This window comes from Acinonyx jubatus, chromosome B2, assembly GCF_027475565.1.
Source record: "Acinonyx jubatus isolate Ajub_Pintada_27869175 chromosome B2, VMU_Ajub_asm_v1.0, whole genome shotgun sequence".
NCBI classification, from domain to species: Eukaryota; Metazoa; Chordata; class Mammalia; order Carnivora; family Felidae; genus Acinonyx; species Acinonyx jubatus.
Window position 1 is genome coordinate 20,466,956 of NC_069385.1, and position 23,963 is coordinate 20,490,918.

Sequence of the window (23,963 nt, forward strand, 5' to 3'; positions counted from 1 at the left end):
CTTTGTATATCCAGTGCCTAATATAGTTCTTGGAATTTTTGTTGAATAAATAAATGAATGATTTGAATAATCAATATGAACTGACTTTAAATGTTGGAGGGACTTGAGTTATGAGGAAAATGCAGAAGAAAGTCTGCCCTGTCTCTTTGTTCACTTCCATTGACTTTGCTCTAAGAACAACCATGGTCTTTTCAGTATTACTTTGGGACTCTTGCTTTTTCATTTGGAAGTAAAAAGCACAAGCAGGAAAGAGAAGAAAAGTTCATGAATCAGGGCATAATGTAGTGGGAATCTGAGATTCTAAAGATTGAAAATAAAAGCCTACTGGGGTCGCCAACTTTATTAACCTCTCCTGTAGCTCCTGATAGTTCGGTTAAAAAAAAAAATTTTTTTTTTTAGTGTTTATCAACCTATATAATGAAATGGTACCACCCTCCAGTTGCAGGCTTCTTTTAAGACCAGCTCCAGTGATTACATTACCTAGTATCTAATACAGAATCCACCTAGAGCCTGCTTTGTGCTAGATGAAATCCCCCCTGTCTTTCTTGACTGCTCTTGTCTGAGTCTCTAGCTAGTGTAGGTGGGAAAGCCAGAGATTAATCACAAGATTTGGTTTGCCTATTGTTGATCATTCTGAACCAATAAAAACTACATTGGGAGTTTTAAATTGTATTCTAACCCCCTTTTAATTTTATTTATTCATTTTTTTACTCAGCATATTTGGGATTGAGAAGCCTATATGTAAATTTTTTTTTTTTTTTTTTTTTTGCATTAAATAAGCTGACTGAGTGTATACTGTTTACAAAGGATGATGCCAGGCTCTAGGTGATATAAAAGTAAATGCCATTTGGTCCTTGTCTTCAAACAGTATATTGACTGATACTGACAAGTGTCCTATACTCTGAGATATGATATAATGTCATATGAAGTCATATAGAACCATGACAATGGCACCTGGCTGGTAAGCATGTGACTCATAATCTCAGGGTCATTAGTTCAAGCCCCACATTGTGCATGGAGCCTACTTAAAATAAAGAATAAAAAAAGAACCCTGGCAGGGCAATTAATTGAGGAAAAAGCTGCTCTTCTCCAAATAAAATCTCTCATCTTTCCCTTATGAAAGACTGAGTAAATGTCAAGCATAGAAGAATCTAATAAAAGAATAAACCAAAGAACACCTCGTTTTTAAATCCAGTGGTCATTCATCAAACAGTTGTGAGTTATGTAACTAATGTGTATTAATATAGCACTTTTGCTGACATTAGTGCATTTAACACAACTGTGAACTACATACAGAGAGGTTGGAAAACATTTACAACATAAATTTAGCATGTACAATATATGAGAGGTCGTACAAATCAGTAAGAAATGAAAACTTAGTTTTTTTTTAATTGGCAAAGGATATGAGTACAGTTCACAGAAGAGGAGTTCTAAATAGCCAATTAATGATATTCAAATTCACCCTTGGGAAATGTAGACTAAATAAAAATTTGACCCCTTATCTCACCTATCAGACTGGCAAAAAATTAAATTTTAACAAGCGTGCAAAGAAGGAAGTATTTTTAACTGTTGGTTGTTAAAACTTCCAGCATTTTTAGAGGGCAGTTTGATACACCAAAATCTACCGAAATCCAAGTATCTAATTAAAGTTCTTTGAGCCTCTGACCAACAATTAATTCTACTTTGAAGTGCCTATCCAACAAAGTTCTCGCACATGTACCCAAAGCTGTAAGCACAAGGATCATTAAAGTACTGTTTATAATAGTCAGAAAGAATGCATTAAATGTGAAGCCTAATGTGTACTGAACAAGAAGCCTAAATGTATACTGATAAGCAAATGTTTAATAAATTGTTGTACCCTAAATATTGTGCAGCCATTGAGGTCAGGTAAATATAAAGGTCCTACGTGAATAGATTGCTAAGATACAATGTTAAGTGAAAATGCCATTTTATAAAACATATTTACAAATATTTTGGAGTATGTATGCATTTTTATCTAGGCTTCTAAAATGCCTAAGTCTAAATTATCTAAAATGTGCCTGTGATAAATCTAGTAGGTAAGATAGAAACCAGATCCTTACCTAACTTCTATTCAGTTTTTCTCCGACAGTTTATTGCATTTCTCTGTTAACTTTTTAGCTCAGTAATCCTTCATTGTTCATAGTATTTTCTTTTCATTTAGCAACAAATTAGGAATTGTTATTGAAATAAACTCAACATATCCTCTTGTGACTTGAGGCAACATTTTCAATGACCATTTATGATAAATGTCTTCAAGTAGTCTAAAACATGAATCTTTCATCTTGACAGAAACTACCTTAACATATTGGCCTCACATAAGGATTTTGCATTTATTGGATCTGGGTTTTTTTCATTATGCAGGACCTGCATGCTCAAACCAAAACCTGCCAATATATGTGGGCCACCCACTTCTTCCTCTATTGTTCTCATTCTCAGTAGCCATTTTCTATCCATCTGGAAGGAAAGGGTATTAAGGTAGTCTCACTTCCCATGTAGCTTTTTGCCAAGCAGAGTTTTGTATTTCTTAGACTTCCTTATTATTCTTCTTTAATAGTGGAAGTAACTGGACTGGGACCAAATGGTTCCAAGCTGTGACATTTGCAAGGGCTCATTGAGAGCTACCACCGAACTGGCCAAACTTTGATCAAAGCAAATGTTCTGGTCTTTTCCTTCAGAGAGTTAGCACTCTGGTTTAGAATGTTGCTTATAGAAGATTATTATGTTTTCTTTTGAACTTTTCATAAAAAGCAGCTTAATAGATGGAAGGTTTTATAGTTATCATGATATTTCACTTGAAAATATTTTTGAACACGAGACCTTGCAAGGATATGGATTTTTCTGTCTAAGCTCGTTAAACACTCGCTTTATACTGATTTCCTGTTTTCTCATATTTGAGATAATTTTGCTCTTGTTTAAGACAGTTTTTAGACTGAAACAGATCCCTTCTATTTTTTAACCCTTTGAGTATAATTGACAATCTGCAAACTTTTAAGTATAATTGAAAGTCTGCATATGTAGACTTGGGATTTTAATACTAGAATTTTAAAACTTCTATAATTCTGTCTTGCTGACTTAAAAATGCTATGCCTTTCTTTCTTGATCTGTTCATATATTTTACCTTTGAGTGTCTCTGTGTAAAAGCGGTGAGTAGAGTCGGTTTACTCTTTTTGGTTAGCTCTGCGCCCTTGTGGGATTATCTGTGTCATTATAGTGCTCATATGTAATGTCTTAGAAGATAATAAGGTATTGAGTGCTCTTTGCCAGGTTTGAGTTCAATGTTATACATGTATTTTCTCATGTAACCATCACAGCAATCTTTGGAAGTAGGTAAAATTATTCCTGCTTGACAGATGATGAAACTATGGCTCAGAAAGGGTAGTCTGTATAACTAGCGAGATGCAGAACTGGCTGTTGAATTTAGATTTATCACGTTCAGAATCCCGTGCCCTTAATTTCTCCATGTCATGCCATCTCCCAGAGCATTCCAGGAGGATGTTTCTCTATGAAGGCCATAAAAACACTGGCTCATTTCCTCATTTTGTTATTTCCCCATTTTTATTTTTGCATTTTTATACTTTTATGATGGAAGTGGTTCCAGAAGATGCAAAAACCACTCGTTGAGTGTTTATCTAGCTTTGTGGAAATCTGCTGTCCATGTGGCTGTCATTTGTACCTCTGTCCCTGTCCTTTGTAATTCCCTTGCAAGAAAGGATTCTTCGCAGTTTGCTTGCTTTGGAATTTGATTCATTGTATTCTTAACATTTCTAATGCTGTAATATCTGTATAAATATATATATTTATATAAAATATATATTTAAATATGTATATTTATATATAGCTTATATCCATATAAATATAGAGTGTTTTCTATATCAATTCTGCTTATCTAAAATAACAAAATCTTGCAACTACAAAACCTAACGACTTTAACCTAAGAATCTTCTCTTCAGGATCATATCACTTATAACTTCCTGGTGTGTTTCATATTCCAATTTTCCCTGGGTATAAATTCTGTAACTTCTACAATTTGAGTTTAAAGAAAACTTCCAGCAAATATAGAATAAAGAAGAATAGACACATATGTACCTGATAGTTTGTTTTGATGCACCTGTAGTTTTGGTAATAAAAGTGTCTTATATTGGTTTTCCTTTCCATTATAAACTAGATTTAATTTGGCAGTGACGTGTTTTCTTCTTTGTGTTCAAAGGGCAGCCATTCTACCAAAGTGGAAGCTGTGGTCAGAACTCTGATGAGAATCCAGCTTAGAGACCCAGGCGCTAAAGCACTAGTCTTCTCAACGGTACAGTCAACCATGTTCTTCCTTGGTCTTGGCTCACACTGGCTTTCTGGCTCTAATCAGCTTATATCTGAGTTCGTGCTTAATGTTTACCCTCATATAGTAGAGATTTAGAATTACTGTTAGATTTTCCATGTTCATGTTTTATTTTCCTATGTCCATAGGATAGAATTATTTTTTTTTTCTTTTTTCAACGTTTTTATTTATTTTGGGGACAGAGAGAGACAGAGCATGAACGGGGGAGGGGCAGAGAGAGAGGGAGACACAGAATCGGAAACAGGCTCCAGGCTCTGAGCCATCAGCCCAGAGCCTGACGCGGGGCTCGAACTCACGGACCACGAGATCGTGACCTGGCTGAAGTCGGACGCTTAACCGACTGCGCCACCCAGGCGCCCCAGGATAGAATTATTTTTAGAGGAATTTGGTGATGCTTCACAAGGCAATTTCTACAGCTACATGTCCTGTTTGTGGTTTATGGGGATTTTCTGGTATTAATATGTTAAAAATTAGAACCTATAACCTTGAAAGTCTCATTTCACAAATGAAATTGGTTGTTTAAGAAAAAATCTGCTGAATAAAATATTGAGTAAAGGGGCGTTCACTTTTGAATGTCCCCTCTCTGTAAAAAGAGCGTTCATACTATTCCTCCTTTCTGTTCTTATATTCTAATAATTAAATTTTTGCCTGCTGCCCATTAAAAAAATATGAGTAAAAATTCTAGTTTTCATTTCTAAAAGGTAAGCAGCTATATCCGTTAAGCACTCCATTATTTATTTGATACTATTTCTCTTTATCTTAACTTCATTTCCCAAAGGCAGTCATGTTTTTTACCCTGTCTTTAACCAGCATTTGATCTCAAACAAACAAACAAAAAAAAACTATAGAACTAAATAATATTGATGGTACTACATTTGAAGATTTTTTTTTCTGAATTCTAAGGTACAAAAGTTATTTTCATTTAGTCCCTTTTCAACTCCTTTTTATGTGAAAGCTATGTGTAAATATTTGTTTTCTTATTGTTTTATGTGTTCTAGTGGCAAGACGTATTAGATATTATTTCAAAAGCCCTCACTGACAACAACATGGAATTTGCTCAGATCAGCCGTGTTAAGACATTTCAGGTATGTCAAGAAGATTTTACTTGCGTTTGGGGAGGTGGGGATTTAGTTGCAAATTTAAACTGCTGCTAACTAGGTTACTTCCATTTATTGTCTTGTGTAAGGGTTTGAGTTATTGATTATAAAATTAACATTCAAAAGCAAGGTGGAGAAACTATAATTAATTTTCTATCTGTTCAGTTATACCTATAGCAAGATCATTTTTCTCTTTTTTAAGATCTTCTGACTTGAGGGTGTTGGCTTTAATAGAGGAGACAGCCTGGGATTCACCTTGTGAATGGACAGGGCCATCGTGCCAGGATTAAGTTCTCAAGACACTGCATCAGGCAAAACTATATGGCCCAAGTCCTTACATGACACTCAGCATGACAGGCACACACCCTGAGAGTCAAAAAACAAAAAGACCAAGTGAAAATGTAGCAGATTTCATACCTCTGACCTCATCCTCACTCTTAACACATTCCTCCTCTCTCTCTTTCCTGGAAGCTCATGTAGTTTAATCTGTATCCATCACATACATGTATCTTTTGCCTCCACCGTATCTCAGTGAACAAGAGGGCTTATGTGATACTTTTCCTCATGAAGTCAAACAACAAGTTTACATTTTCTAAAATTAATAATTTTACATTTACTTGTCTTAATTATGACATTTCACAATGACCTGGATACCACTAGTCTTCTTTAATATGAGCTATAATATACCGCTCTTATTTTTAACTGATGCAGCTAAAATTTAAATGTACCTTTCTTTTTTTAGGAGAACCTCTCAGCATTTAAACATGATCCCCAAATCAATATTTTGCTGCTGCCCCTGCACACAGGTTCTAACGGATTAACTATCATTGAAGCAACTCATGTTCTCTTGGTGGAGCCCATTTTGAACCCTGCCCACGAGCTTCAGGCCATTGGGAGGGTGCACCGAATTGGACAGACCAAGTAAGGCCTAAAATTAACATCACTTACTTTTGCTTCAAGTTTTTAAGATACAAATCAGTGTTTAAGCTCTTCATTTATGTTCGTTAAACCTATTCATTAATTACTTCCTTATGTATTAAATTTTCAAGTATCATTATATGACCAACAGACGTTTTGCGATTTCCAGCCCTCCCTACTCGAGCAAATCCCAAATTCTCCCAGATTTTTGTCTTCAAACTCTACCCTGATCACTTTACCAAAACAGTTTCTTAAAATATTTAAGACAGCTGCAGAGTTGAAGATATCCATTGTGACTTTGAGAAGAATTGATTTTTGGTTGTCTAAAGTAGCCTGTATTTAAAAGAAGGCAGATCTCATTCATGACCCCTTTTTAAATTTTTCCCCTTAAGGGGGCGCCTGGGTGGCTCAGTCAGTTGGGCGTCCGACCTCGGCTCAGGTCATGATCTCGCGGTCTGTGAGTTCGAGCCCCGCGTCGGGCTCTGTGCTGACAGTTCAGATCCTGGAGCCTGTTTCAGATTCTGTGTCTCCCTCTCTCTCTGACCTTCCCCCGTTCATGCTCTGTCTCTCTCTGTCTCAAAAATGAATAAATGTTAAAAAGAAATTTTTTTTTTTAAATTCTTCCCCTTAGGGAAAGACAGTCCCATAGGTCCACTCTGAGAAATAATTAGATTTAGTTTAGACCCAAAGCAAACCTAATAGTGAATACTATGTAATATCTACTACTTTTATTCAAATATTAGAATAGAAAACTATCCTTCATAAGACCTCTTAGATGTATTACCTCCTAGATATTAGATGCCTTGAATGTTTAGAAAAAATCCATACTGAGTACTCATTAAATAAATGTTGATTGAGCAGCAACTATATGTCATGCATTATTCTAGATACTCAAGACTCAAACTGAGTAAGACATAACCTACTCCCCCAAGGAAATCACTGTGTAGTACCAGAAACAGAAGATTTGACATACTGCAGTAGAGTGTGCAAAAATACATTAGAAGTACCGTGTAACAAAAGGGGCTGATCGGTTGTGCCTAGAAAGTCACAGAAGGCTTCACTGGGTTGAGTCTTGAAGAAATAATTATTTCAACGTTGGGCTAGAAAAGGGTGATCTCGCAACCAAAGAGAGTTGCATGTGCAGGAACACAGAGCAGATAAACGCCATGATATTCCTAGGAACTGGAAGGAGTTTGGGATTGCTGGGGTATAGAGCCTGCGGAGAGGAGTGGCAAGGGATCTGATCTTATGTGCCCTACTCAAAACGCTGAAGGGCCTTGTAAGCAATAGCCAAGAGAGCAAATGAGGGCTTTTAACTTTTAGCAGGCAGGAGACATGTTCATCAAATAAACCCTTAGTAAAATATGGCAAGGTAACATAACTGATAAATGCATGCTTGTTCTAAGCCCTGTTGAGTATCATTAAAATGCAGTTATGTCTTATTATGTTGTTTTTTTGGTTTGTTTTTTCTTACACTTTTAAACATTGACCTCTCGTCTTTTCAGTGTTTTCCAAGGCATAGACTAGACGCAGCTCATATGTAAGACCACAGTCTAAAAAGACCGTTCAACACTACTTGACTCATCTTACTATACTTCCCTAGTAAATAGATTTTTCCACTTTCTGAAGAGATGGTCTTAAAAGTCTTCTGTATCTTCCTGCTCCCCACTGATGGCAGTCTTGCCTCACATGTGCAAAACAGATACCTCAGATTTGAAGCATCTCATCTTTCCATCACCAACCTGAGCCATCTGCCTGCATCGGTACCCACATGCCTCCTTCAGCAAATTGTCATTGAGCACCTTCTGTGTGCCAGGCACTGTTCTAAGTATTTGAGATGCCCTTGTGGAACTTAAATTCTAGTTATAAGACAGCCGGTAGAGAGATGGTAAACAATAAGCAGAAGTAAAACATCTACTAAGTTAGGAGCTGGAAAAGTAAAGCAGGGTAAGGAGGATTAAGAGGGCATTGGCTGGGCAGGATGGCATGCAATATTTTTATAGAGAAGTTAACATCTGAACAAAGAGTTGAAAGAGATGTGAAAGTCATGCAGGTGTCATGGAGAGTAATATTCACGTAGAAAGCACACTCAGTGCAAAGACCCTAAGTCAGAGGTGTGCTGGGTACATTTGAGGAATAGCGAGGAGCCAGGGTTGCTAAAGTAGAATAAGCAAAGAGGAGAGAAGTAGGAGATGAAGTCAGAGAGCCGGTAGGGGAGGAGATGGTCTGATTTGAGGGTAAGAGAGAATAGGGTTTTATTTATTTATGAACAAACACTTATCTAACACAGAGGGGTTAAGTCACTTGTCCAAGGTCACATAGCTAGCAAAAGTGGTGGCGGGTTTCAAACAGCTGCTCTGCCTCCCCAGTCCGTGCTTGTAAGCACAGCACACAGCTGCCTCTGCATTGCTGGTAGGACTTGCAGCAACGTTTATTTATTAGAGAGACAGAGAGAGACAGAGCATGAGCATGGGAGGGACAGAGAGAGAGAGGGAGACACAGAATCTGAAGCAGGCTCCAGGCTCTGAGCTGTCAGCACAGAGCCTGACGCGGGGCTCGAACTCACAAACCGCGAGATCATGACCTGAGCTGAAGTTGGAAGCTTAACCGACTGAGCCACCCAGGCACCCTGGTAGGACTCGTATTTTGAGCAGTTTTGCTGCAAAGAGCAGAGAAAAGGAAGAGTATGAGATCAAGAGGGGTTTTTTGTTGTTTTTCCTTTCATATGGGAGAAATAAAGGAATGGTTCACTAAAGACAAAACAACTAGTAAAGCAAGAGAGGAGAGAGTGTAAAACAACGCTCAAGTGCAGGCATTGGTCATAGGTGGGCATTGGGATGTTTCCTCAGTAGCAAAAAGTAGGAAGGCACAGTATGTTCCCTCCCTTCTGTCACAGCCGGGGGAGTGTCCCTTTTCTTTCAAAAGCCAGCCTTTCCACTTGTCATGGGTGCCATCCGTTCTCCTACTCTCTCAAGGGCATTCCTCTTGTAACACATGACCACATAAATATGTCTTAGTATCACCCATCTGTAGAAACACTCCCCTGCATTCCACCTCCATCCACTTCCTTACCCCTCCGCTCTCGGCCTTTCTGGTGGGGTTTTGGTCCTCACCGTGCCACCAAAATAAGGTTTCAAAATGCTATTAATGACCTACTTCTTGCCAGTGGTCCCTGAGGGCTCTTTTTTTCTCATCTATGCTTCCTAAATGAGTCCATCCAGTCGTAGAGCTCTAAGTAGCACTTATGCACTGATGACTCTCAGACGCATGTCCCTGGTCCAGACATGCCCCTTCAGCTCCCGTCTCAGACCCACACACCCAGTTCTGCCACTTCACACATATCTGGACTCCACCTCCCCTTAGATACCTAGCTTATGGAAAACTCTGGTTTCCCATAGGCTGCGCTCCCACCCACCCCAAGCCCTCCCCATCTTATAGTCTGCCTCTCTCATGTGTAGTTTCTCAGACCAGAGGTCTAGGACTCTTCCAGATTTGTCTCTTTGTCCACACGTCCACACCATCACTGAAGTCTTGCCAGTTCTACCTGCCAGCTCTATCTTGCCAGATATTCCAAATCTTCTGCTACGTACTGTTGCCACTGACCCAACCAGAGTACAGCCCACCCCTTACCTGGACTCTTACAGAACTCCTTAACTTTTGCTACCTAATAGTTCATCCCCCATGCAGGAGCCAAAGAGATGTCTAAAGTATAAGCGAGTACAAATGAAATCACGCCTAAAACCCATGGATGGCTTCCCCCCATAACCACAATAAAAATCCAGATTCCTGCCATGTCCCTCCAGACCCTACACGATCTGGTCCCTGCCTACCTCTGCAATCTCACTTCCACTCTCTACCCCTACATTACAGTACCCTTCCGCCACACCAGCCTTCTTTGTGCCCTTCAGACATTTTAGGCTTGTTTCAAGAGCTTGCATTTACTTACTGTTTCTTCTGTTTGGATGCTCTTCCTGCTTCTCCTTTGCTGAGTGGCCTCCTTCCCATCGGTCATGTTTTAACTCATATGTCTCAGCTGCCTTGTGTCATTATCTGTACCATCTGATTTACGTGTTTATTGTGTGTCTCCCCTTGTTCGAATGTCAGTTCATTAAGGCTAGTTTGTTTTATTCACTGCTGACCCCCCCCACCCCAGCACACTGATGAGTACCTGCCAGGTGGCACTAAGTGACTGATGAATGTAGCATATAATATGTGAAATCTTGTTTGTCCTAATTAGTTTTAAGATGTTTTTGAATGTATCATTGTTATGTACCTTCTAGACCTACTATTGTACACAGATTCTTAATTAAGGCAACAATAGAAGAAAGAATGCAAGCCATGCTGAAAACTGCTGAGAAGAGGTAGGTAACGCTTTATCCAAGCCCCTGGGCGTTTCCTGCTTACATGACATCGTGTGAGTGTTTGGGACTTCTTCACTTAGATGACCACTTAGTCAACCAAAAAATATTAAGTGCAAATACTTTTTAAAAGCAAGATGGGACATTTTACCCCGTGTAAAATGTCCCAGTTAATGCTCTGGCATCCTATATTTGATTTAATTTGTTAATAGGGATTGTAATGTGTAAAAATATTTAAACGTCCTACTTTTCTTTGCCGTATTGGATTACGTTTTAAAGAAATCTATCTTTATGCCCCACCTGACAGCCTTAGTCTGGTATCTGTGAAAGGAAACTTACAGTGTTTCTTTATACATCACACAACTTAGTTATATACACAGAGGAAGATCTGGACTTAAAACTCAGCTGGGAATTGTGAGATTAGTTCCAAAGGCACAACAGAAGCAGAGAGACCAGAGTAGCCTTAATTTTAAAAACTTAACTTTAGAATTATAAAACTTTCTAATATTGATTCTATAATTTCCTATAAAGTCATTTTGAAAATATAAACCAATGGCTTACTACATCCTTATGAAATAGGTAATGGTTGGAAGATACAAAAGAATAATTGCCCTAGAAGGGGTGTCTCTCCAGAGGTAGTGTGCATAGCAAAGAAACCATTTGAAACCAGAAGTTTCCTTCCATCTGTGGTTTAATGGGAAGGGAAGAGTCTGCCTTGAAAGCCGTCTGCATCAGACATGAAGGCTTTTTGTTCATGTTTCCATGTGGAACAGAATTCAGTGATTATAGTTAAGCCACTTAAATGACATACCAGTTAGAAGAGCTGTTGAAATTCTCTTGAAATACACTAACTTTTGATAGTAAGAAGGTAAATTGTAAGGTGAGAGCCTTCGTAGCTGTTGGCATGGGTTTTATTTCTTTGTTTTATTAATCATGGAGAGAAAAGACATTTTATAACAAAGCCTGAAAATACTGTATGGAAGTCTTCCCTAATTTTGACAAGAAGTAATAATGATCCTGTCACCAACTTTCTACTCAGAGTTTCTGGCTCACTTACAAACACTTATCAACAAATACGGTTTTACATTATAAGAATATTATATTCTTATCTCATAATGTCTTAGATTATTACAGGACTAGAGCAAAATATAAGACAAATATAATCATTTATTCCTTGGTTTCTTTCTGACTCTACTCACTTGGAAAATCCTGCAGTCACACGAACTCATCGGTGAAGCATCCAGAGGCCTCTGTCTTAACCTTGGCTGATCTGGCAGACCTGTTTACCAAAGAAACTGAAGAACTTGAATGAAGTACACTTGATTCAATCCACAGACTTTAATGTATTTAAATTTTTTCATAGCTTATAGAGCAAAGTTATAAGTAAAAACTCCAGTAGATGTCAGTAAATACACTGTTCTTCATTGAATGAATTTCTTTCTTTTTTTTAGTTGTACAGTGTCCTAGTAGTTACTGAGTCCTTTCCAATATCTTGTTTCCAAAAGATCTATAAAGATTTTTAATTTTACACTCCTAATAAAACATTTATTTTTTGCCCCAAAGAATATCTGTATCTGATAAGGCGAGGGAATTAAGAGAGGTAACGTGTACTTTTTTTTTTTTTTTTTTTTTTTTGATAAGATCAGTCTTAAAAAGAGTTGGAGGAAGGGAAAAAAGTAAAGTGATCTGGTTTTATATGACCTAGTATATCTGACCCACATAAATCTCAGTTTTGGAAGGGCCTTCGGTATCTTTAGCACATGATTCACCAATATCTTGCTAGTAGTATTTAAAGTACATGGGGAATTATATTAACTCCTAGTTATTTGAGTAGTTTTAGACTGTAACTCCATGCATAGTAACTTTACAGTAATACAACTCCTAACAATAAGTTAATATTAGGCAAGTAATTCCTTTCTCTGTGTGTTGCTACTAAAAATTGAAACATTGAACACTTCTTATTTCTATGATGTGTTAGGTAGTGTCAGCGTAAGCAGTGAACTTTAGCATTTTAAGTATATTCATATTTACCGTAAAATGATCTAAACTGCTTTCTCTACTTTTAATTTTTCTTATCGTTAAGTTTTTACTTGTTTTAAGATCGATGTGTCTGTAAATATTGCAAGTTTTATAATTTTAGTTCTTAATCATTATAACATGGAAATTATGGCAGGGTTTTGTGGGGTTTTTTTAGTTTTTTGTTTTGTTTTGTTTTTTATCATTATTACACTGATGTTTTGGGTTCTTTTCCTTTCCCGTGTTCTTGGGAAACTAGACTTTTAACCACTGGTATCTGACTTTGTGATAATTTGTTATTTTATTTCACTAGGACTTCTCTCAAGGACTAGTATTTGATCTTTGGAACAAGAGAATGTCATATTTACATAAGCAAATAATTGCAACTGATAACAACTGAGTGTTTCTTCTTCTGTGAAGAATTAATGGACTTTGAAGTCACTAAAGAAGGAGTAGCTTGTTTTATCCTAGCCATTTGATGTAATACAGAGGTTCTTGTTTTGTTTTCTTTGAGCCTTCAGAGTTTTAAATGACCCTCAGGACTCATTAGCTCCTACTCAGCTGCCCAGAAAACTGTAATAGAAATATCCCTTATATCATATTTGTCCAAGAAGCTTTGGTGCTTAGTTAAGGTGCATTTTCTTATTCTAGGTTTATAGGGTGACATAATTCAACTGAAGAAAACACACACATGTTTTTGGTGCTTATTCCTCAGTTGAAGGAAGATATGCATCAATTCTTTTATATGAAATTAAACAAAACTATTATTTTTGTAGCTCTTTACATATTACAAAGAGCTTTCCTACACATTCACATTCAGCTTTAATTTGCCCAATAATCCTGTGAAGTTGATATAACTATTATCATTCCTGTTTTGAAGTTGGAGAACCAAGGTTCAGAAATACAGAGAGCCATGCTTGTGACACGTAGCAAGGAAGCAGTGGAACCCAGGTCCCCTACTCCACATCTCATGGTCTTTCTGTAAATCCTGTGTCATACTGAGATTCAGAAGGCCCATGGTTGTAATTTAATGATGAGCATGTTTCAGTATTTCTGTTTGTTTCCTAGTATTCCTTTTTGAGCTAAAGTTTTAGGGAAAACGATTTGATATGCTTCAATTTTGTAAAAAAAGAAAAAATATATATATATAAATATACCTATCTGTATTAGGAAAAAAAACCGTTCTTATTTATTTCTGTAAGATATCATTAATTAAATAAATATTTTAGTGGAAATTGAAACTTGGGGATTTATTAATTTCCGAGCCGCAGAACATACACTATGTTTTTTGTTTTGGTCTCTCAACAAAAGATGTCAAAATTGTTTATACTATAGAATTCCATATTTTATAGACATTTATTTCTTCAAAACAGTTGTGGAAATTCTTCCAGACAGTTGTTCAAAAGAAATACATATTTAATCCCCCCGTCTTCTTGGCTGCAAGCAAAGGGCTTTTTTGCTTCAGTCCTCTTTCATTTTATATTTTCTAAACTATCACTGTGCTCACAATAGTTGTTCTTTAGTGGGTGCTGTACTAATGAACCAGCGAGAAAAAATGAGATAGTACCAATCCTTAAAGAGCTTAAACGTATTTGGATCTGAGGAAGAATGAATCCAAGTGAGCTTGTTAGGACTGAGAAGATAGAGTTACATACAGTGTAAAATACATGTGCCTAATTCCATAATCTTTTGTTCAAACCCAGATAGCTTTGCTATGTTTATTGCAGCTTCAGCTTTTCTCTTTGCACGTGATTTTAGCAGAATGATTCTTGCATTTGGTTTTTTAGGAATTCATCCTTTTCATGTCATATTAATAGTAACAGACTAAAAACTATTGACATGAGAATTCAACACGTAACCACAAATACTTTACAAATAGTTATCAAACTAACAGTACTCATCAAAATATTTAGGAATGGAATTTAACAATGCAAGATTAATTAGTCATCAACTTAAGCAACCCTTTCAAGTGGACAAAGGAACATATTGTCTTTTAAATCTTCTCTCATCTATTAGATTTAGTATATTAAAGATTTAGTGTGCTTGAATTCTTAATGTTTATTAAACTACAGAATAACCTTTGTGAAATGCAAAAATCACCTATGCTGAATGACCTCAGGCTTAAATAAACTGAATAAAAAGTGTCTTTCAGGGGCATCTGGCTTGTTCAGTCAGTAGAGCATGCAACTCTTGATCTTAGGGTCTTGAGTTTGAGCCCCATATTAGGTGTGGAGCCTACTTTATAAAAAAAAAGTGTCTTTCAATTTTTCTAGAATTTAAGCAAAATCCCCCAGTAATATGTCAATTCATAATTTTTAACTGGCATACCAATATAAAAATGAAATGTCATTAAAACAGTGCAGTGCAAGAAATGCATCTTGAACCTAACTATTCTGATAAAGAAAATCTAATCTTTCATAAAATTTCTTCAAAGTGGGATCAATTAACTATATTTTATAAAATTTATGAGAATCTCCATGTGCCTCTGTTCCATCGTGAAGCCCACAAGAGTGCTATCACATTAAGGGTTGAATATGAACCAGTCACAAGCCTTTCGTTAGAGGAGGGCTGTGCGGATCATTGATAACCCCAGGGGAACTCCGGGTCTCATGATAGGTGTGCGGTGTTGCGTCTGAGTTAGAGAACATGCAGTATCACATACAGAAAATACGGGAACTTAAGTCTTCCCTTCAGCCAGCCTTTCAGGGACACACATATCTTGTCTTTGAAGGTCCCACACCATCCCGCGGACCCTATCCCATTATTTAGTATCAGTGACTCAAAACTGACTTCTTTAAATTGAAACTGAATCCTTTGTGCTGCCGCCTATGTATGCAGGTTCTTTTTCTGGCAAGCTGGAAATAAAATTTAGCCTCCATTATCTGTATGATGATCTTTTGTACAGGTGTCTATTGTTATTAAGTTGTTCAGTAACCTTTTCTTTCTTCCTCTCAACCCATCCCTTCAGTATTTTCTTAGTCTTTCTCCAACGCCCGTTGGCTGTTTCTCCAAAGCCCAGAAACCTGTTCTTACTTGTGCTCCACACCCCAGATAGAGCCTGGTCAAGGAACAGTTTTGTGCAAGGACCAATTTTGTACGTGTGAAGTCTTTTCAGATCTGTGATTCGTATGCCAGTACAAAACTGATCACTGACAACCCCTCTGGTGCCTTCTGGAGAAAACATTTGTGCCCAAATTTCCTTAGAAATCTAGTTCCCCGTCGCTTTATTAATAATTTATTTAGAGTATGTCTACTGAGATTATCTGTGTTTATCTTCCTTCAAGACTATTTAGTTTATATTTACCACTTCCCTAATTCTGTACTCGGAACTACAAAGGCACCTTATGCCCCTTCTGTTTCCCAGCTTCCTATAATCAAATGAGTGCTACAGCCAGCTATCTTTTCAGACTCTTCTTAAAAATTTCCATTGACTGGGGCACCTGGGTGGCTCAGTCGGTTAAACGTCCAACTCAATCTTGGCTCGGGATGCGGTCTCACAGTTCATGGGATCAAGCCCCATATCAGGCTCTGCACTGAGCATGGGGCCTGCTTGGGTTTCTCTCTCCCTCTCTCTCTACCCCTCTGCCTGCCTCTCTCTCTCTCTCTCTCAAAATAAATAAACTTAAAAAAAAAAATGTCCATTGATTAAGATGAGAGCGTTGTTCCCTGTTGACTGTGTTGAAAAGATTTTCCTTTGGCTGTCACAAAATGATACCTTTGGTAAATGCAAACCTGTGTTTAAGAAGAGAATGTACTTCAATGCCTGATCTCACTTTATTGTATCAGAAGTTTATCAGCAATTAGTATAAACTGTTAAGCATCATTGTGGAATGCCGTACTTACTTAAAACTCCTCAATGCTTCTCACTTTTTAAGTCTCTAACTGATAACAGGTTACTGCTTTTATTCTGCAGGTGACCGTTTCCACCCCGCTCCCACATGATTGCTTACAGGCGTGATAGAATACAAATAAACACATAGCATTTCTGTCTTCCTATTGCAGACATCTAATTTATGCAATAAGTTCTTTCAAAGGGATGATTCTTTTACTTACAATCTTTATGCATACAGCAAAAGATTAGCAAGTTTCCCTCTTAAATGGTTTTGGTCTTTCAAGCATTAAGATGAAGATCTTTACTAAGTAAACCACTTTTTAATTCTCTCCTTCCTTCCTTCCACGGTTCCTACCTTTCTTCCTGTTTTGTTCTTATGTCTTAGTATCAGAAAAGCCGTTTATCCACTGCTACATAAAAGGGTACTGATCAGACCCCTGCCCAAACACTCCTAAGCTGGAGTCCGTGCACTTCCGGGGTGGGAGAAGCTCCTCAGATGAGCTTCCAAGGGCAAACGCCCCTCCCCGAATGGTACACAGTCTGCAGCTCCCTGGAGAGAGTTCAGTGCGCCTATAGCAGCCCAAACTAACGACACAACCCATAGAAACAAAAGCCCTAACTAAAGTCCTCGGTAAATTTGATGCATATGAAGGTCCTGAGACCAAAAAGTTTGAGAACTACAGTAGCCTATTTTTAAAGTATCTTCGGGGCGCCTGGGTGGCTCAGTCGGTTAAGCATCCGACTTCGGCTCAGGTCATGATCTCACAATGAGGGGGTTTGAGCCCCACCTCCGGCTCTCTCAAGTCAGCACAGAGCCTACTTCGGATCCTCTGTCTTCCTCTCTCTCTACCCCTCCCCCGCTTGCACGTGCTTTTCTCTCTCTCTCTCTCTCTCTCTCTCTCAAAATAAATAAGCTTAAAAAATATAAAATGTCTTCAATGTCTTGTTAAGAACAAGGCAGGAATGGGCCAAATTTTTCTAGCCATGCTTGGAGTGAGTTTGCTCTATGTACCTTTTCATGGAGCATAGTTAAAGTGCCTGGTAAAGAGACCTACCCCCACAGCTGCAGCAGCAGCAGTGTTTGCAAGTTTGGTGGGCCTTGTATAACAAGGTCTTCCATTCAATTTTGCATCATGCACTGTTTAAAAAAAAAATGGTTGATTTGCATACAGCCGCTGACTTTTAAGCCAAATGCTGTCTCCATATGAATATGAAATAAACAGTGATACTCTGTGATCACAGAGGTAATTCTCACCTGTGATGTTGAGCTTTATGAGTCACCTCTGCTAGGCCATCGTCTGTTATTCAATCAAATATGGATCTCTGTGTTGCTACAAAAGTATTTTGTAGATATGATTAAAGTCTATAATTCGCCAACCTAAAGGGAGATTATTCTGGATGACTTGGATGGGCTTGATTCCATCAGTAAAAGGGCCTTTAGAGGGGGCGCCTGGGTGGCTCAGTCATTTGGGTGTCCAACTTCAGCTCAGGTCATGATCTCACGGCTTGTGCCTTCGAGCCCCTCCTCTCCTCTCCTCGGGCTCTGTGCTGACGGCTCAGAGCCTGGAGCCTGCTTCGGATTCTCTGTCTTCCTCTGTCTACCCCTCCCCCACTCATGCCCTGTCTCTCTCTTCTCAAAAATAAAAACATTTTTAAAAATTTTAACATCGGGGCTCCTGGGTGGCTCAGTCGGTTAAGCGTCCGACTTCGGCTCAGGTCACGATCTCAAGGTCCGTGAGTTCGAGCCCCACGTCAGGCTCTGGGCTGATGGCTCAGAGCCTGGAGCCTGCTTCCGATTCTGTGTCTCCCTCCCTCTCTGCCCCTGCCCCATTCATGCTCTGTCTCTCTCTCTGTCTCAAAAATAAATAAAACGTTAAAATATATATATATATATATATATATATATATATATATTTTTTTTTTTTTTTTTTTAATTTTAACAAAAAAGGAGGGAGCCTTTAGAGAAGAAGTGAAACTTCCAGGGGCGCCTGAGTGGCTCAGACCGTTAAGCATCCAACATCGGCTCACACGGTTTGTGGGTTCGAGCCCCGCATCGGCTCTGTGCTGATGGCTCAGAGCCTGGATCCTGCTTCCTGCTTCGAATGAATGTTTATATAGATTAAAGTTTGCGGGGGGGGGGGGGGGGGGGGGAGCCTTTAAGATGAGTATCACCGGTGTCCACGACGGCATCCAGTGTGGCAGGCACGCATTCCGGGAGCAGGCAATGCGATCCATGAAGCTGTGGAAAGAAGGTATTGGAACTTATATTGAGCGGAAGGATTATTTATAAAGGAGATATGCGGCGCGCCTGAGAGGTTCAGTCGGTTAAGCGTCCAACTCTTGATTTCGGCTTAGGGTGTGATCTCATGGGTTCGTGAGTTGGAGCCCCGCGTTGGGCTCTTCAGAGATCCACAGAACCTGCTTGGGATTCTGTCTCCCTCTCTCTGCCCCTCCCCAGCTTGCTCTCTAGGTCTCTGTCGAAGTAAATAAAAATAAAGTTAAAAAAAAAAAAAAACAAAGAGAAACCCTTTAAAAAAAAATAAAATAGTTAAAAAAAAAATCAAGATCAGCCCTATAAATGCAGAGAACAAACTGATGGTTGCCAGAGGGGAGAGAGTATGGATATTGAGCAACATTTGGCGAAGGGATGTAAGAGATACAGGCTTCCAGTTAATGAATGAATGAGTCGTGAAAACAAAAGGTACGACATAAAGAAGACACTCAGTGATATATTAGCGATGTAATGGGAGAGATGTTTACACTTGTGAACATAGCGTAATTTATAAACTTGACAAATCACTAAGTTGTACACGTGAAACTAATGTAACATCATGTGTCAACTATGCTCAAATAAAATAAAATCACAAAATAACCACTTAGAGTTAAGCCCATGAAAAGTTATGACCTCGGCCCCAACAACTTGAAAGGTAATAAGTGCTTCTACCCAACTCTATCTCCTGCTTATTCATCACCTGGCACAGAGGACTGCCCTTCTCCCAGCTTATTGCACACTCACTCTCATCTCTGGGATTTGTAAGTAATAAATCTTGTGGCTTAGAAAAAAAAAAGATTAATTTTAATGTAAACTATGGACTTTGGGCAATAATGTGTCTATATAGGCATATTGACTGTAACAATAGTAAAAACAATATATGTTTATCTATTGTAACAAATTTACCACTCTGGCGTAGGATGTTGACAGCAGGGAGGTTGGGGGCAGGTAGGAGCAATATGGGAATTCTGTATTTTCTGCTCAATTTTGCTGTGAATGGCTCAAAACAATAAAGTCTATTTAAAAAAAACATGCGCACACAGATACAGCATTTCACACTTACTGTAATAAAAAAAATAATGACAAATTTGGTAAGGAGGTGGAGAAAGGGGAAATCTTTTGCACCACTGGTGGGAATGCAAACTGGTGCAGCCACTCTGGAAAACAGTATGGAGGTTCCTCAAAACATTAAAAATAGAACTATCCTATGACCCAGCAATAGCACTACTAGGAATTTATCCGAAGGATACAAAACTGCTGATTCATAGGGGCACATGCACCCCAATGTTTATAGCAGCACTATCAACAATAGCTAAATTATGGAAAGAGCCCAAATGTTCATCAACTGATGAATGGACAACAGAATACTACTCAGCAATGAAAAAGAATGAAATTTTGCCATTTGCAAGAACATGGATGGAACTGGAGGGTATTGTGCTAAGTGAAATAAGTCAGCGAAAGGCATATCATATGATTTCACTCATATGTGGAATTTGAGAAACTCAACAGATGAACATAGGGGAAGGGAAGGAAAAGTAAGATAAAAACAGATAGGGAGACAAGCCATAAGAGACTCTTAAATACAGAGAACAAACAGGGTTGATGGCGGGGGGAGGGGGGGGGCGTGGGCAAAGGGGAGGGGAAAATGGGTGATGGACATTGAGGAGGGCACCTGTTGGAATGAGCACTGGGTGTTGTATGTAAGAGATGAACCACTGACTTCTCCTAAAGCCAAGACTACACTTTATGTTAACTAACTTGAACACAAACTTAAAAAAAAAAAAAAAGAAAGAAAAATGATACAATTCTTAGGAGAATAGCAAGTTGTCAACAGTTTTCTTTAAAAATGTATTGGGACTAAAGTAATTAGCAAAAGTGCAAAACCAATTGGTAAATCAAAGAAAATCTCAATAATACATCTTAGCCCTCCAATGCTACTGCAAGACACGGAAATAAAATGTGATACATATAACATATATGTGTGTGTGTGTGTGTGTGTGTGTGACCAGAACCTTCCTACATTGCTGGTAGGAATGAAAAATGGTAAAGCCACTTTAGAAAATTCTTTGTTTGTTTATTTAAAAAGTTAAGCATGTGGGACACCTGGGTGGCTGAACGGGTTGAGCGTCTGATTCTCAGTTTTGGCTCAGGTCATGATCCCAGGGTTGTGGGGCTGAGCCCGACATCGAGCTCCGTGCTGAGTATGGAGCCTACTTAGGATTCTCTCTCTCTGTCTCTCTCTCTCTCTCTCCCCTTCTGTCCCTCTTCCCCACCTTGCACTGTCTCTCAAAATAAATTTTTAAAACATTAAAAAATAAAAAGTTAAATATGCACTTAACAGCTATACCACTCCCATGTATCTACTAAAAAGAAAACATATATAGATAGATAGATAGATATCCATACAAAGACTTGCATATGAACAGTCTAGCAGTTTTACAACTTGTTAAACACAGAGTTACCATATGACCCAGCAGTTCCCTCATAGGTATTAGTTTGCTATGGCTGCCATAACAAAAAACCCCAGGCTGACTGGCTTACACATGAGAAATTTATTTCTCACAGTTTTACAAGCTGGAATTTGAAAGACCAAGATGTTGGTAGGTCTGGTTTCTTCTGAGGCCTCCCTTTGGCTTGTAGACAGCTGGCTTCTGTCTACACGGTTTCTCTTCTGGGTGCCTGCACCCCTGATGTCTCTCTTCTAAGGACACTAGTCATTTTAGAGTATAGCTTCACCCAAAATTTGTTACCAGCATTATTTACAGTAGGCAAATGTCCATCAACTGGTAAATGGACAAACAAAATGTAGGATGTACTTACAGTGGAATATTATGTAGATATAAAAAGATACACGCTACAAAAGGGTGAATCTTGGCAACACTGTGCTAAGGGAACGACCCACTAATATAATAGGGTATACTTCTATTTACAGGAAATATCAAGAGTAGTCCAATCTGTGGACTCAAAAAGTGCATTTGTGCTCAACCCCAGAGAAGCTGGGGTACACGGAGTGACTGTTAATGGGTATGAGGTTTCTTTATAGGATGATGAAGATGTACTAAACTTAGGTCATAGTAATGGTTGCACAACTCTGTGAATACACTAAAAAACACCCAATTGTATACTTTATTTTTTCAAGTTTACTTATTTATTTATTTTCAAAGAGAAGGCACGAGCATGGAAGGGGCAGAGAGAGAGGGAGAGAAAGAGAATCCCAAGCAGGCTCCATGCTGTCAGTGCAGAGCCCAACAACCATGAGACCATGACCTGAACCGAAGTTAATAGTCAGACCCTTAACTGACTTTACCAGTCTCCCCTTTAAATTATAGCTTTTGTGGTATGTGAATTCTATCTCCATAAAAATATTTTAAAACATTTTTTAACACAGTACAAAGCATTTTATAAGTCATGTGGGATGCAAATCTTTGGCAGAGACTATTCTAGATTAAAAGGAGACAGATGGTCTTCAAATTATAAGGCACACATTCTAGAGAATATTGTGCTGTGGGCCTGTGAATCTCACTGACACCTGGAAGCCACAGTTTAAGGGGCACCTGGTAGATCAGTCAGTTGAGTATCCGACTTAGGCTCAGGTCATATCTCGCGGTTTGTGAATTCAGGCCCTACATCATACTCACTGCTGTCAGACTGTCAGTGCAGAGCTCACTTTGGATCCTTGGTCCTCTTCTCTGTGCCCCTCCCCCACTTGTGCTCTTCCAAAAATAAATAAATATTTTAACACCTGGAATTACTGGCTATAGTTGCCACTCATCTGGAGAAATAGCCATGGAAATGTAATGACTAAACAACGTATTGATTAAGTTCTTAGACATGAAACAACATGACTATTACCTTTCAAAAATGTGTTAACCTTTAGAATACACTTATGAAAAGCCTTAATCTGGAACACTTGCCAGTTTTTAATTAAAGAATCATGTGGTCTTTCAACTCAAGTAATGGCTACCCAATAATCAGGTAACTGGGTGCCTTACAACTGGGATTACCTGATTTTTGGTAACATTATTGGACTGTTTGTCTCTTTCCAGGAATACATCATAGCACAAATCTACCATTCACACTCCAATATTGACTTGAACAGTTAAACTATGAGGCTCTGATAAAGGAATACGATTGTGATATGAGCTATAGAATGAACTGTGAACAATGGCATAAAATCAGGGATTCTTAACGTCAGCACTACTGACATTTGGGGCCAGATAACTCTTGTGGGGGCTGTCTTGTGCATTATAAGATCTTCAATAGTATCCCTCACCTCTGCCCACGAGATGCCAGTAGCACATCCCACCCCGCCCCCCCAAGGTATGACACCCCAACATGTTTCCAGACATTACCAAATATTTCTTAAGGGGCAAAACTGAGAACCACTGCAAGAAGTCAAGGAAGACTTAGTGAGTTTTCATGGTAATGACACAGATCATGTACCAAAAGAAAAAATGCATGTTTGACTTCTACTTCACTTCTATAAGCTCTGTTGATTTGAAATATCCAGAATATTGTATAAAAAGCAGTTCCGTTGATCGTACTAAATTTAGGTGACCATATTCTTTGCCAATTTTATTTGGAAGATTATCATATTTTGATCTAAAATTTGAATCCAATGCTGAAATGCCAGCTTGGAGCCACAGAAGGAACGTTTGTATTGTAGTAAAAGAATGTCCTTGGATACTTATAAATGGAAACATCAAAAAAAAAAAAAACAAATGTAATTTTTTAATCAGTTTTACCACACAGTAAAAGATTTGCTATGTATTGACAGGGTTTGCAAATATACTAGAAGTCTTTATCACTAAGGACACCAACTCAGCATGGCAGAACTCACTTTCATTGTCCTTTTAGCCTATCAATTAAATCACCTAACAATGAAGGATATTGTCATTCAAGTTCTGATACATTGTTCTTCAAGGGTTTTAAAGACGAACTTACTGCATTCTGAAACTATGGTATGGATGGATATCTGCTCACATTTCGATATGTCATAACATTAATATAATACCATTTTGTGACATAAATTTTCCCACTGAAAAGCCTTCACCTGCTTCAAGAGGACCATAAACAGAACTGATAGTCTTTTAAAAAGATGGGGTGAAATGGTTCT

General features: G+C 38.4%; 1 protein-coding gene across 2 annotated transcripts in view; it reads left to right on the plus strand.

The window, feature by feature from the left end:
* The window catches only part of SHPRH (SNF2 histone linker PHD RING helicase), a 95,117-nt gene extending 81,133 nt beyond the window's left edge, over positions 1 to 13,984 (plus strand). The window contains exons 22-27 of one of the 2 annotated variants that reach the window (XM_053222132.1): positions 4,229 to 4,321; positions 5,353 to 5,439; positions 6,194 to 6,372; positions 10,650 to 10,730; positions 11,943 to 12,070; positions 13,057 to 13,984. In XM_053222132.1, coding sequence (XP_053078107.1) covers positions 4,229 to 4,321; positions 5,353 to 5,439; positions 6,194 to 6,372; positions 10,650 to 10,730; positions 11,943 to 12,039 — 537 coding nt within the window. In that variant the 3' untranslated portion in view covers positions 12,040 to 12,070; positions 13,057 to 13,984. Of the gene's footprint in view, positions 1 to 4,228; positions 4,322 to 5,352; positions 5,440 to 6,193; positions 6,373 to 10,649; positions 10,731 to 11,942 lie in introns of both variants that reach the window. The other variant, XM_027056697.2, reaches the window with a different exon arrangement.
* The last annotated feature ends 9,979 nt before the right edge of the window (positions 13,985 to 23,963 follow it).